We start from the raw sequence: 17500 nt of genomic DNA, 5'->3' as shown, positions 1-17500 counted from the left end.
GGGTTTAGGGTTTAGGGTCTAGGGATTAGGGTTTAGGGTTTACTGCTAGCAGTTTTTCTCTCTCCTTTATCTGCCTTTCAATCTCTCTTGCTTCTGCTGCCCTTGCCTCTGCTGCCGATGGCGGCAGTGCGCTGCGCACAAACCCTAAACCCTAAACCCTAAACCCTAAACCCTAAACCCTAAACCCTAAACCCTAAACCCTGATGCCAAACTGAAACCGAGTCCCCTGCGCATTTGCGTTGGCGTCGCGACACGAGGCCAGCGCGCGGCACATCCCCCGCGAGCCTGGCCTTAGGGTTTAGGGTTTAGGGTTTAGGGTTAAGGGTTTAGGGTTTAGGGTTTAGGGTTTGCCTCTGGCCCGCGCTTGAACTGAAGCTGCTGGAAAAAGGGTCAAAGTAGCCCTTTGGAAGAGGAGCAGCAGAAACCCCCAGAGCTGCTGCAATTTCAGCCAGCAGTCGGTAGCAGATCACCAGCCTGCAGCAAACCCTAAACCCTAAACCCTAAACCCTAAACCCTAAACCCTAGCTGCGTGCGCAGCGCAGGCGGCGGCGCCTCCGCGTGCTCTTGGTTTGCCTTAGGGTTTAGGGTTTAGGGTTTTCGGTGGAAGTCGGGGCTCGAGGCTCGGCGTGAGGCTTTGGCGCATAGGGTTAGGGTTTAGGGTTTACGGACTGCTGCTTGGAAGGCAGGTTTCGCAGCGCAGGGACTAGGGTTCAGGGTTTAGGACTAGGGTTTGGGGTTTAGGATTAGGATTTAGGGTTTAGGATTAGGGTTTAGGGTTTAGGGTTTACGCACTGCAGCGTGGAAGGTAGGGTTTCCAATGCGAACTTTTCTTTTCTTTGGATTCGCCGGCTGCGCCAAAACCCCCAGCAGCAGCTGCTGCAGCACTCGAATTGCTGCTTTCAAGTCCTCACCCAACACCTGCAGCAGCAGCAGCAGCAGCAGCAGCAGCAGCAGCAGCAGCAGCAGCAGCAGCAGCAGCAGCAGCAGGTGACGCTGCAGCAGCAAGTGCAGCGCAGCAGGAGGTCAAGCGGTAGCAGCAAGTGCAGCGGCAGCAGCAGCAGGAGGTCAAGCCGCAGCAGCAAGTGCAGCGGCAACTGCAGCAGCAGCAGGTCAAGCAGCAGCAGCAAGTCCAGCGGCAGCAGCAGATCAAGAAGCAGCAGCAAGTGCAGCAGCAACAGCAGCAGCAGCAGGTCCAGCTGCAGCAGCAAGTGCAGCGGGAATAGCAAGTGGGGTAATGGCTGCAGCAGCAGCAGTTGCTGCTACAGGACCACCGCAAACCTGCTGCTGCTGCTGCTGCTGCTGCTGCTGCTGCTGCTGCTGTTGCTGCTGCTCTTGCTCTAAGTGCTGCTGCTTCTATTGCTGCAGCAGCAGCAGCAACAGCAGCAGCAGCAGCAGCAACAGCAGCAATTGATTTGCATTTACTTTTCTTTGCAGCAAATCTAATGCGTCTTCAATAGAACAAACAAAAAGGGCCTCAGGAGCTTCCCCTTTCTCGACTGTAAACTCTTGCTGCAGCAGCAACTGCTGCTGCTGCTGCTGCTGCTGCTGCTGCTGCTGCTGCTGCTGGGCGGGAAGGGACAGCACCCGGGGAGTGCCAGCTGCAGGCACAAGACACAAAGCAGCAGCAGCAGCTGCAGCAGCAGCAGCAGCAGCAGCTGTAGCAGCAGCAGCAAGGCTTGAACCACAAGCCGCAGCAGCAGCAGGTCAGGCACCACAGGCAAGTGCAGCAGCAGCAGCAGCAGCAGCAGCAGCAGCAATTATGGAAGTAGCAGCAACTGCAAACAGCAGCAACGGATTCACAGCAGCAGCAGCTGCTGCTGCAGCAGCAGCTGCAGCAGCAGCAGCAGAGTTCCCTACGGCTCTCTGACTGAGGCCTTTCCTCTTCCGGCGCTGCTGCTGCACGCTGGCTGCTGCCTTCAGCAGCAGCAGCAGCAGCAGCAGCAGCAGGAGCAGCAGCAGCAGCAGCAGCAGCAGCAGCAGCAGCAGGGTTTAGGCGGGCCCTTAGAGCTGTTTCCAAACGAAGAGGAATTCCCAGCTGCTTCCACTGCTCGTTGCTGAGAGCCGCCAAACTCTCTGCAACAAACCCTAAACCCTAAACCCTAAACCCTAAACCCTAAACCCTAGGCCCTAAACCCCAGACTACGGGGCCATAGAGCCAGCAGGAAGAGAGGAATCAACAGCAGCAGGAGCAGCAACAGCAGCAACAGCGGCGGTAACAGCAGCAGCAGCGGCAGCAGCAACAGCAGCAGCAGCAGCAGCAACAGCAGCAGCAGCAACAGCAGCAGCAAACCTCTCGTCTCCAGCCAGTTTTCCTCTACAATCCTGCAGGAGCGCAAGCACTTCAAAGGCAAACCCTAAACCCTAAACCCTAAATCCCAAAGCGTAAAACCCTAAACCCTAGACCCCAAACCCTAAACCCTAAACCCTAAACCCTAGCACCGGCGCCCGATCATAGAAGCTAATGTAGGGCACTGTTGTGAATGACGCTCCACAATTATCCTAAAACCTAAACCCTAAACCCTAGCCCCTAAACCCTAGCCCATAAACCCTAAACCCTAAACCCTAAACCCTAAACCCTAAACCCTACTTGCGAATGAATGGCCGCATATCCTCCTCAGTCCGGCCCATCTCGGCGCCCACTTCCAGCAGCAAAGCCTCCGCCTATATAGCACACGCCCTCTAAACCCTAAACCCTAAACCCTAAACCCTAAACCCTAAACCCTAAACCCTAGATCGGGGGTTCGGGTAGCGTACCTCCGTCCCCATAGCTGCTGCCGAAATAAAAGAAAGAAAAGAAATAAATGAAAATAAAAATTAATTAAAAACAAAGATGGAATAGATTGAGGTGTATGGACACCTGAGCTCCGCGGGAAACACCCAGTACATCCCCAGACGCCCAGCGCCAAACCCAAACCCTAAACCCTATTTTAGGGTTTAGGGCTTAAACGTCACTTAAAAACCCGCTGTTCAATTCAAAACCAGAACAGAACACAAAACAACCAAAAGTATACTGGGGGGCCCCAGGGGCCCCCCAGCCAGCTCGCCTGTGCCATGCGGCTGCTGCTGCTGCTGCTGCTGCTGCTGCTGCTGCTGCTGCTGCTGCTGCTGCTGCTGCTAAACTCTACAGCAAAAACTGAGTCAAAGACTCCCTATGGCTTCTACGGATTCAGAAGACTGCCCCGATGCTTCAGAGCTGGGCTCTGAACGCTAAACCCTAAACCCCAAGCCCTAAACCCTAACCCTAAACCCTAAACCCTAGACGCTTAACACTATACTTAAAACCCTTAACCCCAAACCCTAAACCCTAAACCCTAAACCCTAAACCCTGCACGCCGAATACGCCCTAGCCCCCCATCTCCCACTCCACAAAAACTCAGAAGCCATTCTAGGCCCCAGATACAAACGGCTCTAGCTAGCTGTGGCTAGCTGCAGCTAGCTAGCTAGCTAGCTGTGGCTAGCTGCGGCTAGCTAGCTAGCTGTGGCTAGCTGCAGCTAGCTAGCTAGCTGAGGCTAGCTAGGGCTGGCTGTGGGTAGCTGCAGCTAGCCACATCTTTATATTTTCAATTAATATTTACTTTTATTCACTTCCTTGCTGCTGCAGCTAGCTGCAGCTAGCTGTGGCTAGCTGTGGCTAGCTGTGGCTAGCCGTAGCTAGCTGTGGCTAGCTGTGGCTAGCCGTAGCTAGCTGTGGCTAGCCTCAGCTAGCCGTACCCAGCTGCAGCTAGCTGTAGCTAGCTGCGCACTTAGTTGCAGTTAGCTGCAGCTAGCTGCAACTAGCTGCAACTAGCTGCACAGCTAGCTGCAGCTAGCCGCCTAGCTCGCGGCCTGGCTAGCTACAGCTACACAGCTAGCCAAACAGCTAGCCAAACAGCTAGCTAGGTAGCTAGCCAGGTAGCTAGCTAGATAGCTAGCTAGGCAACTAGCTACGCAGGTAGAAGCGTAGCATAGCTAGCTAAATAGCCTGCAAAATAGCTAGCTCTACAGCTAGCTGCACAGCTAGCTGCACAGCTAGCTGCACAGCTAGCTGCACAGCTAGTTGCAGCTGCACAGCTAGCTGTGCAGCTGCAGCTAGCTAGCAGCTAGCTAGCTGCAGCTAGCTAGCAGCTAGCTGTGCAGCTAGCTGCACAGCTAGCTGTGCAGCTAGCTAGTTGTGCAACTAGCTGGCTACGTGTTCCGCAGCAGCTAGCTGCAGCTAGCCGCTGGTGGTTGCTGCTAGCTGCTGCTAGCTGCTGCTGCTTGCAGGCAGCTGCTGCTGCTGGCTGCTGCAGGTCGTTGCTGCTGCTGCTGCAGCTGCTGCAGCTGCTGCAGCTAGCTGCTGCAGACCCTCAGCAATTTGTGCTGTCTAAAGACACATGACTAGGGTTTAGGGTTTAGGGTTTGAGCTGGGGACTGCCTAGGGCTCCATGAGATGGGTCTACCGCTGGACCGAGGGTTTAGGGTTTAGGCTGCGGAGGAGGGTTTAGGGTTTAACACTAGGGTTTAGGGTTTAGCACTAGGGTTTAGGGTTTGACAGGCACTCTTCAAACACTCAAATACTGTTGCTGCTGCTGCTGCTGCAGCAATCTTCGCGACTGCAGCAATTGCTGCTGCTGTAGCACTTGCTGCTGCGGCTGCTGCACTTGCTGCTGCAGCAACTGTTGCTCCTGCAGCAAATATTGCTGCTGCAGCAATTGCCGCTGCTGCTGCTGCTGCTGTAGTTGCTGCTGCATTTGCTGCTGCTGCACTCATTTTGCAGCAGCTGCAGCAGCACTTCTCCCGCGCACTGAGCTTCGGACGTCAGCGCTGCGTCTAAACCCTAAACCCTAAACCCTAAACCCTAAACCCTAAACCCCCATGCGGGGCAAGAGTGCAAAGCCACCCTAAACCCTTCTCAGCGCCCCAAATAAACAGGCGAGAGGAGGGTTTAGGGTTTAGGGTTTAGACAGGACCCAGCGGGCGTGGCTGCAGCGGCCGCACCCCCGCAGCTAGGGTTTACAAACCACAATTTAGGGTTTAGGGTTTAGGGTTTACGAGAACCCTCGCAGGCGCAGAATGCAATTCTTTCCCTCTAAGCTCCGGCACCAAAAAAAATGTAAAAATAAAAACTGAAGCTGAGAGAGCAGCAAAGATGAGGAAGCTGACTGCGCGCAAACACACAAACCCTAAACCCTAAACCCTAAACCCTAAACCCTAATCTGTTGACATAGTCCCGTGGCCCTAGCCCTCCTCGCTAGCCTCTCGCCCTCAACCCCCAGCCCCTGGCTCAAAACCCTAAACCCTCTGACCCGGCGCGTAAACCCTAAACCCCAAACCCCAAACCCTAAACCCTAAACCCTAAACCCTAAACCCTAAACCCTAGCTCACTGTCAATGCCAATATAAACCAACAAAGGCTCTCCATAAAGCTGGAAAACTGCTGCTAAAACAGAACCTGCTGCTCCAGCGACGCCAACCCCGAAGGCGCGGTGGCGCGGCGGGGAAAGCTGCAGCCACAAACCCTAAACCCTAAACCCTAAACCCTAAACCCTAGGCCCTAAACCCTAAACCCTGAATGGTGGAGTTAAGCTGCACGATGAAACAGGAGAGGGAACACAGCGAAGATGCAGCTAAGGGCAATCGCGTTCTCTGTTGCAATAGGTCTTGGGCTTAGGGTTTAGGGTTTAGGGTTTAGGGTTTAGGGTTTGTACCTCTGCAGCAACAACTGTGGCCATGCAGGCCCAGGTAGCGCCCCATATAAGAATCATCATCAGCAGCAAGAAGCTGCTGCAGGCGCTAGTTGCTGCTGCAGCAAAAAGCTCCTCAGGCGTGTAAGCAGCAGCAGCAGCAGCAGCAGCAGCAGCAGCAGGAGCTGTGCACTGCTGCAGCAAACTCTCCGGCAGCAGCTGGCGCCGCACAAAGCCAAGCACCTGAAACCACAAACCCTAAACCCTAAACCCTAAACCCTAATCCCTGGCGCAACAGGGTTGTGCTGCTGCAGCTCACACACTTTCCAGAGACTCCTAATTGCAAGAAAGGCTTCAGGTGACTGCTAGGGTTTAGGGTTTAGGGTTTAGGGGGAGCAAATTAGGGTTTAGAGTTTCTCGAAGCAGTAAGAACAGCAGGCCCCTAAGGAAGCGCACTGAAGACTGAAGCCGTGGAAACCACAACCTAGGGTTTAGGGTTTAGGGCTTGGGTTTAGGGATTAGGGTTTAGGGTTTAGGGTTTAGGGTTTAGGGTTTACAGCTAAGGCCAAATGCGCCAAACAAATGCCGCCAGCTCCCACCAACAGCAGCACGCGGCGCCCCACGCGATCAGCAATTAACAAACAGACTATAGCCCCCAGCAGCTGCAGCACAAACCCTAAACCCTAAACCCTAAACCCTAAACCCTAAACCCTAGACCCTAAACCCTAAACCCTCGGCCTTGCGAGCAGCAGGGCTTGCGCAGCATAGCGCCAGCTCTAGGCTAAAGCGCAAACCCCAAACCCTCTTCCGCGCACGGCTTCAGCCCGAAACCCTAAACCCTAAACCCTAAACCCTAAACCCTAACCTTGGCCATGCTGACTGCAGCGGCGGGCCCTTTGTTGTCGCAAACCCCAAAAATCAGCAGCAAATCAGAAGTTAAAACTATCAGACTATTTGCTGCCAGCAGGCTGTGCATGCAGCCGAGGGCTGCAGCAAGCAGCAGCGCCAGCCACGCGGGGCGGGCCTTCTTCGGCTTTGCTGCTGCTGCTGCTGCTGCTGCTGCTGCTGCTGCTGCTGCTGCTGCTGCTGCTGCTGCTGCTGGAGAGGGGGCTGCGGCCGGCACCGAAGGGGGCAGGGGAAAGGCTGCTTCCGTCTCCAAGTCCTCCGTGTCCTGCTGCTGCAGCTGCTGCTGCTGCTGCTGCTGCTCCTGCTGCTGCTGCTGCTGCTGCTGCTCCTGCTGCTGCTGCTGCTGCTGCACACTCTGCAGCAGCTGCTGCCGCTGCTGCTCCGAATACCCCAAACGCACCATTGCCCTTTCTGCTGCTGCTGCTTTGTGGCGCAGCAGCAAATAGCGAGGGCTTTCCGGCAGGAAGGGCATGCAAAGTATCTGAGGCGGAAGCCACAAACCCTAAACCCTAAACCCTAAACCCTAAACCCTAAGTATATAGTCAAGGGCCTAAACCCTAAACCCTCGCATGCGTCTTTTGCAGCAGTTGCTCTGTCGCTGGCAATCGGGCATTCGCTAGCGAGCTTGTTCAAGAGCTAGGGTTTAGGGTTTAGGGTTTAGGGTTTAGGGTTTAGGGTTTACCATCATCGAAACAAATAATGCTGCAATGCCCACAAGTCCTCTCCACTGCAACTCCGGGAAAGCCCAGGCAACAAAGTAGGGCAGAAAGCAGCCTGAACTCAAACCCTAAACCCTAAACCCTAAACCCTAAACCCTAAACCCTAAACCCTAAACCCTAAATCTGTGAATGCAGATGCTCCCAGTGTTACATCTGCCCTGCTTGCGCTGCGCTGCAGCGCCGCAGCCCGTCAAAGCCTGCCCCGCCCCCCGCAAACGCGGGTTTAGGGTTTAGGGTTTAGGGTTTAGGGTTTAGGGTTTAGGGTTTGGGACCTATGCAGTGCAGCACTTCCTGCAGCGCCACAAAACACCCCCGCAAATCCTTGGGAGCCACTTCAGCAGCAAAAGTGAAACTCGAGACCAACCCCACCGCCATAAACACCCCTTGCAGCGCGCGGCCCAGCAGCACCAGCTGCAGCACAAACCCTAAACCCTAAACCCTAAACCCTAAACCCTAAACCCTAAACCCTGACCCCGCAAACCCCAAACGCGAGAAACCCTGAACTCTGAGAAGCGCAAATGCGGAAATGCCGTTGCGGCATGGCCGCGGAAAGAGCCCCAAAGACCCTAAACCCCAAACCCTAAACCCTAAACCCTAAACCCTAAACCCTAAACCCTAAACCCTAAACCCTCACGGAGTAGTTGTTGGGCAAAACTGTAAGAGCTGTGGCCAACAAAAGCCCCAAAGAGCTCCACAGAAGAGAACGCCAGCGGCCCACAGTGTCCGCCACAAAACCCCCAAAAAGGCTCCCCGCCTGCACGCAAACCCTAAACCCTAAACCCTAAACCCTAAACCCTAAACCCTAAACCCTAAACCCTAGGCAGTGAGTGGTGAAGGCACTCGAGCAGAAACCCCAAAGCCCTGAAGGGCAGCCCGCAGTCAGCGCCTGCCAAGTCGAAGGGCGCTTTCAGGGTTTAGGGTTTAGGGTTTAGGGTTTAGGGTTTGAGAGGCTGCAGCTGAGACTGCTGCAGCTGCTCCTTGAGGGTTTAGGGTTTAGGGTTTAGGGTTTAGGGTTTAGGGTTTGAGAGGCTGCAGCTGAGACTGCTGCAGCTGCTCCTTGAGGGGTTCGGGGTTTGGCGACTAGGGTTTAGGGTTTAGGGTTTAGGGTTTAGGGTTTCTTACTGCTGCTCCTGGGGCTAGAACTGCAACAAAAGCCCCTTTTTCTGCGCATGCAAAGTGAGAGCCGCAAAGAGAAAAGTGCTGCTGCAGCTGCTGCAGTGCTGCTGCTGCTACACAAACAGCAAAGCCAGCAGCAACAGCAAGAAGCCCCAGTGCTGCTGCGCACCACCAGAGCCTGCTGCTGCTGCTGCAGCAGCAGTTGCTGCTGCTGCTGCTGCTGCTGCTGCTGCGCAAGTCGATTGTGTCGCTGCTGCTTTGTAAGCCTTCCGCACGGCTGCAGCCCAAGATGTCCTGCTGCTGCAGCTGCTGCTGCTGCTGCTGCTGCTGTGTTGCTGCTGCTGCTGCTGCAGCAGCAGCAGAGCCCTTCTTCAACCCCATGGCGGCTCAACGGCTAGCAAGACCTCCGGCTCATTGGGGTTTAGGGTTTAGGGTTTAGGGTTTGGGGGTTAGGGTTTGCAGTACTGGAGAAAAACAGAAGGGAAAAATATGCGGGGAGATAGTATGAAGAAGCGGTGCGGCTTAGGGTTTAGGGTTTAGGGTTTAGGGTTTAGGGTTTGGGGTTTAGGGTTTAGGCTGACTGCTTGACAACGCAGCGGTGTGGGCCCAGAAAAGCACAGGCAAGCCCATGCTTTTAAGGGGTTTAGGGTTTATCGTTTAGGGTTTAGAGTTTAGGGTTTAGGGTTTAGGGTTTAAAGCCTGGCAAACAGAATTTTCTCATCCATTTAATTCGAGGGTTTAGGGTTTGCTGCCGTGGCTCACCGGTTCGGTCGCTCCCGGCCCCGCCAACTCAAACCCTAGAGCTAAACCCTAAACCCTAAACCCTAAACCCTAAAAAGCTCTAAAATTTAGGAAAAACACCCACGCTTAAAGTCACACATACGAAGCAAGCTGTTTGTAAAAGGATATGCTAAACCCTAAACCCTAAACCCTAAACCCTAGACCCTGGACTCTGAGCTCTGGGCAACGCTGTGTCTCTGCCCAAAACCGTAAGCCTTAGTTACAAACCCTAAGCCGTAAACCCTAAACCCTAAACCCTAAACCCTAATTATTTTCCAATGCGCACGAAATGGGGCGAGCGCTTACAAAGCTCCCTGTTCCAGGGTCTAGGGTTTAGAATTTAGGGTTTAGGGTTTAGGGTTTAGGGTTTAGGGTTTAGGCTGCAAAGTAATTAATGCCGGCAGGCAATGTCGACAGACAAAGGGTTGAAAAGCAGCAGCAGCTGGACAGCAGCAACAGCGGCTTAAAAGCAGCAGCAGCAGCAGCAGCACAACAGCAACAGCAGCGTAGCAGCGACAGCAGCAAAGCCGCAGAAGCAGCAGCAGCAGCAGCAGCAAACCAGCAGCAAGGCCAGCAGCAGCTGACTGCGCTAGCGGCAGCAAATGAGCCAACCACAACAACAACAATGCTAGGGCAGCAGCAGCAGCAGCAGCAGCGCCAGCAGCAGCAGCAGCAGCAGCAGCAGCAGCAGCAGATGTAGTAGTGGTGTTCCGACTGCTGGTCACGGATGTGTCCAAGCTCTGCAGATGCTGCTGCTGCTGCTGCTGCTGCACTTGGCAGCAGCAGCAGCAGCAGCTGGCAGCAAATGTACGGAAGGAAGTGCTGCTGCTTTCGTTAGCCCCCTGATGCCCTGCTGCAGCAAACCCTTGAGCAGCAGCAGCAGCAGCAGCAGCAGCAGCAGCAAGTGGAGCAGCAGCCCCGCGCGGCGTGTGCTTTGCGGGCATGCAAACAGCAGCAGCAGCAGCAGCAGCAGCAGCAGCAGCAACAGCAGTAGATTGGACACGAAAAGCTGCATCAGCAGCAGCGGCAGCGCCAGGGGCAGCAGCAGCAGCAACAGCAGCAGCAGCAGCAGCAGCAGCAGCAGCAGCAGCAGCAAAGTGCCTGGGGACGTGAGCAGTCTTGCTGCTGCTCCTCTTTTTGGATATTCTAATCGCCACTTTCGTTATTTGCTGCGGCTGCTGTCAGCAGATTTGCTGCTGTACACAGAAATGCTGCTGCTAGTGCAGCAGCAGCACCGGGAGTTGCTGCTGCTGCTGCAGCAGCTCCAGCAGCAGCAGCAGCAGCCCGCGCACTCGCAACAAAGGCAGCAGCTGCTGCAGCAGCTGCTGCTGCTGCTGCCCAGTCACGCAGTAGAGGAGATCAGAGCTGCTGCAGCAGACAGCGGAACGGTGCTGCAGCTTGCTGCTGCTGATGCTACTGCAGCAGCAGCAGCAGGAACAGCTGCTGCTGCAATCGCAGCCGACGAGCAGCAGAAACTGCAGCAGCAGCAGCAACAGCAGCTGCTGCTTTTCAACCTCAACTGCGGCTGCCCCAGCAGCAGAGCAGCAGCAGGAGGCTTCGGTTTGCTGCTGCAGCGGCAGCCACATAATGTTGCTGCCATGTGCGCAGCAATACAAGCAGCAGCAGCAGCACAGCAGCAGCAGCAGCAGCAGCAGCAGCAGCAGCAAGTGGAGGTATCCGTGAAGTGCCGTCTGGGCATTGCAGGCGAGGAGGCCAGCGTGGAAAGCTTCCTGCTGCAGTGCAACGCAGCAGCAGCAGCTGCTGCTGCAGCAGCTGCTGCAGCAGAGCCGGAGGCAGCAGCAGCAGCTGCTGCTGCTGCTGCAGCACCTAGGCATTTTATTCTTCATGCAAGAGAGGGACTGCTGGGGGTCTCCTGCAGCAGCAGCAGCAGCAAAGCCCCTCCCCTAGATTATGACAGAGCAGCAGCAGCAGCAGCTGCTGCTGCTGCTGCAGCGCAGCAGCAAACCAACCGGCGCATTTTCTTCACCTTAAATGGCGGCATTCAAGACCCTGAAGAAGCCTCGCGGCTGCTGCAGCGCTACAGCAGCAGCAGCAGCAGCAGCAGCAGCAGCAGCAGCAGCAGCATCTCCGGAGTAATGATTGGGAGAAGCCTCAAGAACAACCCATGGCTTTGGCTGAGGCGGGCGGATGCGTTTATTGCTGCCCACCCCGTCAGCAGCAGCAGCAGCAGCAGCAGCAGCAGCAGCAGCAGCAAGTGCAGCAATGGCAGCAGCAATTGCAGCAGCAGCAGCAGCAGCAGCAAGTGCAGCAATAGCAGCAGCAATTGCAGCAGCAGCAGCAGCACCGTTGCGACGAGCCGCTATGAAGCCCTCATGGCGTACATGGAATATGCGGACCACCAGATGCTGCTGCTGCAGCAGCAGCAACAGCAGCAGCAGCAACAGCAGCAGCAGCAGCAGCAGCAGCAGCAGCAGCAGCAGCGGAAGCAAGAGGCCCGTCGTGCTGCGCTGCGCAACGCGCTGCTGCAGCCGCTGCTAAATCTCTTTTCAGGTGTCTATGGCTCGAACCACTATAAGCATGAGCTGCAGCAGCAGCAGCAGCAGCAGCAGCAGCAGCAGCAGCAGCAAATCAGCAGCATCATACTGCGAGCTATGAAGCATCTGCCGCAAGCGGCGTTGCATGAGACCAAAGAAATCTAAACCCTAAACCCTAAACCCTAAACCCTAGACGAGGAGCCAATTGGGCGCATTGTGCATATAGAAGTTGCTGCTGCAGCAGCAGCAGGCCCGCAGCAGCAGCAGCAGCTGGTGCTGCTGCTATGCCGCTGCAGTTCTGGCCCGTGCTGCGGCGAGGGCCAAGGGTTTAGGGTTTAGGGTTTAGGGTTTAGGGTTTAGGAATCTGTTTTGTTTCCCGCCAGTCTTCTTTTCTTCTTCTCTTTAGAGGGTCTGTACTTCTGCAGCGAAGTGTCCATGCCGCCTCCTGCACTCCCAAACCCTAAACCCTAAACCCTAAACCCTAAACCCTAGAACACAAACCCTAAACCCTACACGCGAGCTGATTTCGGCTGCGGTGAAAACGGGAAGCACCGTCAAGGGCTCAGCTTAGCAGCAGCAAAAGATTAGGGTTTAGCGTTTAGGGTTTGAGACACAGCGTTGCTTCTAGGGTTTAGGGTTTAGGGTTTAGGGTTTAGGGTTTACCAATGGTTTTCATCTTTTTGTACTCGACCGTGTCTTGTTCAAGTATCCTGAGGAAGCGGTTTGTGGTGGCGTTAATTGCTGCCTTTCTTGCTGCTGCTGTTGCTGCAGCAGCAGCAGCAGCAGCAGCAGCTGACGCGCGCACTGCTGCTGCTGCGTTGCGCCGCTGCTGCTTGTACAGCCGCTTCTCCCGGTGCTGCTGCAGCAGCTCCCGCTGCAGCAAGTTGCTGCTGCTGCTGCTGCTGCTGCGCAAACCCCCGAGGCTCTTGGGGTCATAGTACCGCGGAGTTAGCAGCTGCAGCCCCGCCTGAGACACAAACCCTAAACCCTAAACCCTAAACCCTAAACCCTAAACCCTAAGCCCTCTGCAGAGCTCGGGCGGAGCCCCAAACCCTACGCCCTAGAGAAACCCTAAACCCTAAACCCTAATCCCGAGCCTCCACAGGGCTGCTGGGCTCGAGGGTTTGCTTCTTTGTGGGGTTTTAGGGTTTAGGGTTTAGGGTTTACCTTCTTGTTGCCCTGCTGAATGCTGAGGGGACACAAGCTGCTGCTTGCTGCTTCAAAGGCGCAGCGCCACAGCCGCCGCAGCTGCAGCAGGAAGCAGCAGCAAGCCCTGCCCCCTGCTGCTGCTGCTGCTGCTGCTGCTGCTGCTTTAGCTGCTGCTGCAGAGGATGAAGAGCCTTCCGCAGACTCCTCGTCTTCTTCTTCGTCTGCTGCTGCTGCTGCTGCTGCAGCTGCTGCTGCTGCTGAAGCCGCTGCACCTGCTGCTGGTGCAGCAGCAGCAGCAGCAGCTTGCAGCAGCAAACCCTGCAGCAGCGGGAGGGCTGGCAGCAGCTGCTGCATCACCGGCACGTACACTGCTAGGGTTTGTGAGCGCTGCAGCAGAAGCACCAACCCCAAAACCCTAAACCCTAAACCCTAGAACAGCGACTCCCGCAGGCGCATGCAGGTTTATTTAGCTAACGGGCTCTGAGTTTACTGTTAGGGTTTAGGGTTTAGGGTTTAGGGTTTACGAGGGTTTGCAACATCGCCAGAGCCGTTGCAGCTACGGAACAGCCGAAATCTGCCCAGCCTTCCCACTGCTGTTGCTGCTGCTGCTGCTGCTGCTGCTGCTGCTGCTGCTGCTGCAGAATGTGCAGAACAGCGTCCTCGAGATCTGGCTGCAGCTCTTCTTCTTCTTGCTGCTGCTGTTCTTGCTGCTGCTGTTCTTGGGGCTGCTGCTGCTGCTGCTGCTGCCTGGACAGCAGCAGCAGCTGCGCTGCTGCTGTGTGCAGCAGCGCAGCAGCAAGGCTGAAGGCTGATGGGAAGAAGCAACCTTCTTGTGCTGCTGCTGCAGTAGCCTGGCGCTGCAGCAGCAGCAGCTGAGCAGCAAGAGGAGCAGCAGCAGGTGGAAGGGTAGGGGGCAGAGCAGCAAATGTTTCTTTGCTGCTGCTGATGGGGGCGGATTCCTGCTGCAGCAGCGAGTCTGCTGCTGCTGCTGCTGCTGCTGCTGCAATGCCGCTGCGTGTCAGTGGCAGTCGCGGGATTGTCAGCTGTTTGAGCAGCTGCTGCTGCTTCTGCTGCAGCTGCAGCAGCTCCTGCTCCAGCTGCTGCTGCTGCTGCTGCTGCTGCAGCTGCGCGCGGATTTGCTGCTGCTGCAGCTCATTGCGCCGCAGCAGCAAACGCAGGCGAGGTGGGCAAACGGGAACGACGTCAGCGTGCTGCGCTGCTGCTGCTGCTGCTGCTGCTGCTTCGAGCACAACAAATCCCAGCTGCAGCAGCCGCTGCTGCCGCTGCTGCTGCAGTGGGTAGCAGCAGAACAGCAGCTGCAGCACAGCAACATCTGTAGCAGTCAGGATGCACCTGTTTGTGGTGGCTTCCGTTTGCTGCTGCTGCAGCTGCTGCGGCAGCTGCGGCTGCAGCAGCTGCAGCAGCTCATCTGTTCCTTCAGCCTTCTCTGCTGCTTTTGCTGCTTTTGCTGCTGCTCCTTTTGCTGCTGCAGCAGCAGCAATGTGAGTTCTAAGGTGCTGCTGCACTTCCTCGTCCCCGGGAGCAACACGGGCAGCCATTTGCAGCAGCAAGGGCTTGAAAAATGCTGCTGCTGCTGCTGCTGCTGCCGAGTGCTGCAGCAGCAGCAGCAGCGGAGGATGCAGCTGCTGCCACAGCTCAAAGAACGGGGTACCTGCAAACAGAAGACCAAATTGGTGTTTAGGGTTTAGGGTTTAGGGTTTAGGGTTTAGGGTTTGAGCTTGGAGCCCAGTGTGCGGCCTCCGCCTCATACCCCATCTCGCGGCACAGCTTTCAGGGTTTAGGGTTTAGGGTTTAGGGTTTAGGGTTTAGGGTTTACCGCCACCCTGGGTAAAGTTGCTGCGCGACTGCAGCACGAGGTGCAGCAGCAGCCCCTCCGTTAGCTGCTGCATCTGTGGGGCCCATTTTGGGTCACTTGGGGGGTAAATAATTAAATAGCTGCACGCACAAATTAGGGTTTAGGGTTTAGGGTTTAGGGTTTAGGGTTTGGGGTTTAGGCCCATACAGGGTTACTTGGGGGTAAAGAATTAACCAGCCGCACGCAAAAATTAGGGTTTGGGGTTTAGGGTTTAGGCCCATATATATACGGTCATTTGGGGCCAAACAATTAGGGTTTAGGGTTTAGGGTTTAGGGTTTAAGGTCTGGGGGTCACTTGGGAAGTAAAGAATGAAATAGCTGCATGCAAAACAACTAGGGTTTAGGGTTTAGGGTTTAGGGTTTGCGCTGAAGTCCAGCCGGCACACGCCAAGAAAGCCACCCCAGGCAAGCCTCGCAGCTGCAGCCTAGGGTTTAGGGTTTAGGGTTTAGGGTTTAGGGTTTAGGGTTTACCGGTGCAGCAGCTTGGCCTGCGACGAGGGTTTCCAGGGGGCGAAGATCTCAGGTGTATCGACAGCTGCTTTCGGCAGCAAGGGTTTGTAAGGCAGCAGCAGCTCGTGGGGTTCGTTCAGCAGCAGCTGCTGCTGCTGCTGCTGCTCTTCCGTAAGTTCCTCATCTTCGCTGTCAGCAGCAGCAGCAGCAGCAGCAGCAGCTGCTGCTGCTGCTGCTGCTGCTGCTGCTGCGGTTGGGGCTGCGCTGGTGCCGCTGTCTGAGTCCACCTCGGCCTTTCCTGCTGCTGCTGCTGTGGCTGCTGCTGCTGCTGTTGCTGCTGCTGCTGCTGCGGGCTCTGCTGCTGCTGCTGCTGGCTCGCCATCTTTGTCTTCACTTTCTGCTTCTGTTTCTTCTGCTTCTTCTGCTGCTGCCTCTTCTGCTGCTGCTGCTGCTGCTGCTGCTGCTCTCTCTTCTGCTGCTGCTGCTGCTGCTGCTGCTGCTGCTGCAGTGTCAGATACCTCATCATCTTCATCTTGCTGCAGCAGCTGCTGCAGCTCCTCGTCTTCTTCTTCGCTGCTGCTGCCGTCGCTGCTGCTGCCGTCGCTGCTGCTGCCGTCGCTGCTGCTGCCATCGCTGCTGCTGCCGTCGCTGCTGCTGCCATCGCTGCTGCTGCTGCTGCTGCTGCTGCTGCTGCTGCCTGAAGCCTCAGCATCTGCTGCTCCGTTCCAAAAGCTTTCTTCTTCTTTCCTCAGTTCCTCTTCCTCTGCAGCAACAAACCCTAAACCCTAAACCCTAAACCCTAAACCCCAGCCAGAGCCAAGGCCAAAACCCTAAACCTAAACCCAAAACCCTCGAGCCTAAGCCCTAAACCCTAGGGTACCTTGCTGCTGCTCCTGCTGCAGCAGCTGCTGCTGCTTCTTTTGCTGCTGCAGCAGCTTCTTCTTGGCTCGCTGCTGCAGCTCTTCTTCTGTCAGCAGCTTTTCTCCTGCTGCAACACGAGGCTCAAAGCGCAGCAAAGCTGCTGCGCGGTCATAAGCTGCTGCTGCTGCTGCTGCTGCTGCAGGCATCAGGCCCTCGCCAGAAGCAGCAGCAGCAGCTGCTGCTGCTGCTGCAGCGCCAGAACCCTTTCCTGCTGCTGCTGCTGCTGCGCCCTCGCTGCTGCTCTTCTCGCTTGAGTCCAGCAGCAACGGGCCCTCACCGACGCTGCTGCTGTTGCTGCTGCTGCTGCTGCTGCTGCTGAGAAAGGCAAGTAGTGACGGCTCTTTCTTTTGCTGCTTCTGCTGCTGCTGCTGCTGCTGCTGCTGCTTCTGCTGCTGCTTGCCATCTTGCTGCTCTTCTCCCTTCGCATATTTGGCCAGCAGTTCTCCAAGGCTCCTAAAGTAACGCAAACCCTAAACCCTAAACCCTAAACCCTAAACCCTCCAGACCTGGCTTCTGCTGCCTCTCCCTCGGCAGTTCAGCCCACGCCCTGGGTTCCAAACCCTAAACCCTAAACCCTAAACCCTAAACCCTAAACCCTCACGGCTCTTTCTGCTTGGGCGCCACAAAAGGCAAGTCTTCGCGGACAGCAGCAAATTGCAATTCGAGCTGCTGCAGCAGCTGCTGCTGCTCCTCCACTTCCCTCGCGTGCTGCAGCCGCCACCCAAACCCTAAACCCTAAACCCTAAACCCTAAACCCTAAACCCTAAACCCCAATCCATAAACCCCACGCCGCTACGAAGCACGCTTCCAGCTGCAACGCAGCAGCCCCAGCCCTCAGGGCGTAGGAGTTAGGGTTTAGGGTTTAGGGTTTAGGGTTTAGGGTTTAGGGTTTACCTGGGCTTTGGCATCTTTGCTTTTTGTTATTATTTCCCTCAAAATTTCTTGACGGCTTTTGGGGGCCCCCGAGGGGCCCCCAGAGAACAGCAGGTCACCCTCCAACACTGCACTCAAACCCTAAACCCTAAACCCTAAACCCTAAACCCTAAACCCTAAACCCTAAACCCTAAGCCTTAAAAGCTGATTCGTAAACCCTAAACCCTAGCTGTAGATCCTCTCTAAGGAGCTCTTATTGAAGGGAATCGTTCGACTGGGCGCAAGTAAAGTTCAGGAGTTGGAGCCTAGGGTTTAGGGTTTAGGGTTTAGGGTTTAGGGTTTACTTTGCTGGTCAAGTCCTGCTTCTTCTGCTGCTGCCTTCTGAGCCACAAGAGCAGCAGCAGAAGCCCTCAGCTCATCATCGCCCATAGCAGCAATTGGCTTCCCTTTATGCATCAGCAAATCCCCTTCTGCTGCTGCTGCTGCTGCTGCTGCTGCTGCTGCTGCTGCTGCTGCTGCTGCTTCGGGTGCATCTGGATCTGGAAAGGCCTGGGAAGACTTCACGTCTAAACGA

General features: G+C 55.8%; 5 protein-coding genes across 5 annotated transcripts in view; 2 read left to right on the top strand and 3 right to left on the bottom strand.

Moving 5' to 3' along the window:
- Nucleotides 1–2766, bottom strand: part of ENH_00039910 (hypothetical protein, conserved) — a gene marked incomplete at both ends in the record, with an annotated part of 4903 nt that extends 2137 nt beyond the window's left edge. Inside the window, 7 exons of the mRNA XM_013585208.1 lie at nt 44–144; nt 789–918; nt 1423–1598; nt 1858–2073; nt 2291–2322; nt 2588–2661; nt 2755–2766. Coding sequence (XP_013440662.1) covers nt 44–144; nt 789–918; nt 1423–1598; nt 1858–2073; nt 2291–2322; nt 2588–2661; nt 2755–2766 — 741 coding nt within the window. The remainder of the gene's footprint in view (nt 1–43; nt 145–788; nt 919–1422; nt 1599–1857; nt 2074–2290; nt 2323–2587; nt 2662–2754) is intronic.
- A 1754-nt stretch (nt 2767–4520) lies between these two features.
- On the bottom strand, nt 4521–8763 carry ENH_00039900 (glucose transporter, putative; the record flags this gene model as incomplete). The annotated part of the gene is made up of 10 exons (XM_013585207.1): nt 4521–4718; nt 5011–5120; nt 5344–5461; nt 5666–5884; nt 6241–6303; nt 6507–7028; nt 7230–7321; nt 7539–7677; nt 7901–8020; nt 8389–8763. 10 exons carry the CDS (start codon nt 8761–8763, stop codon nt 4521–4523), a joined length of 1956 nt encoding a protein of 651 aa, XP_013440661.1.
- A 793-nt stretch (nt 8764–9556) lies between these two features.
- On the top strand, nt 9557–9862 carry ENH_00039890 (hypothetical protein; the record flags this gene model as incomplete). Its single annotated transcript, XM_013585206.1, has 1 exon — nt 9557–9862. The coding sequence occupies one exon, from the start codon at nt 9557–9559 to the stop codon at nt 9860–9862; it is 306 nt and encodes a 101-aa protein (XP_013440660.1).
- A 46-nt stretch (nt 9863–9908) lies between these two features.
- Nucleotides 9909–11070, top strand: ENH_00039880 (hypothetical protein, conserved; the record flags this gene model as incomplete). The annotated part of the gene is made up of 2 exons (XM_013585205.1): nt 9909–10762; nt 10902–11070. The coding sequence occupies 2 exons, from the start codon at nt 9909–9911 to the stop codon at nt 11068–11070; spliced, it is 1023 nt and encodes a 340-aa protein (XP_013440659.1).
- A 943-nt stretch (nt 11071–12013) lies between these two features.
- Nucleotides 12014–17500, bottom strand: ENH_00039870 (hypothetical protein, conserved; the record flags this gene model as incomplete). The annotated part of the gene is made up of 10 exons (XM_013585204.1): nt 12014–12102; nt 12321–12624; nt 12825–13193; nt 13331–14478; nt 14644–14762; nt 15154–15895; nt 16013–16506; nt 16655–16761; nt 16948–17054; nt 17271–17500. Coding segments are annotated over 10 exons (3709 nt in total), but the record flags the coding sequence as incomplete, so codon positions are not given.

The sequence above is a fragment of the Eimeria necatrix genome, genomic scaffold, assembly GCF_000499385.1.
Source record: "Eimeria necatrix Houghton genomic scaffold, Enh_scaff293, whole genome shotgun sequence".
NCBI lineage: Eukaryota > Apicomplexa > Conoidasida > Eucoccidiorida > Eimeriidae > Eimeria > Eimeria necatrix.
This window is presented reverse-complemented; position numbering and strand designations above follow the sequence as displayed.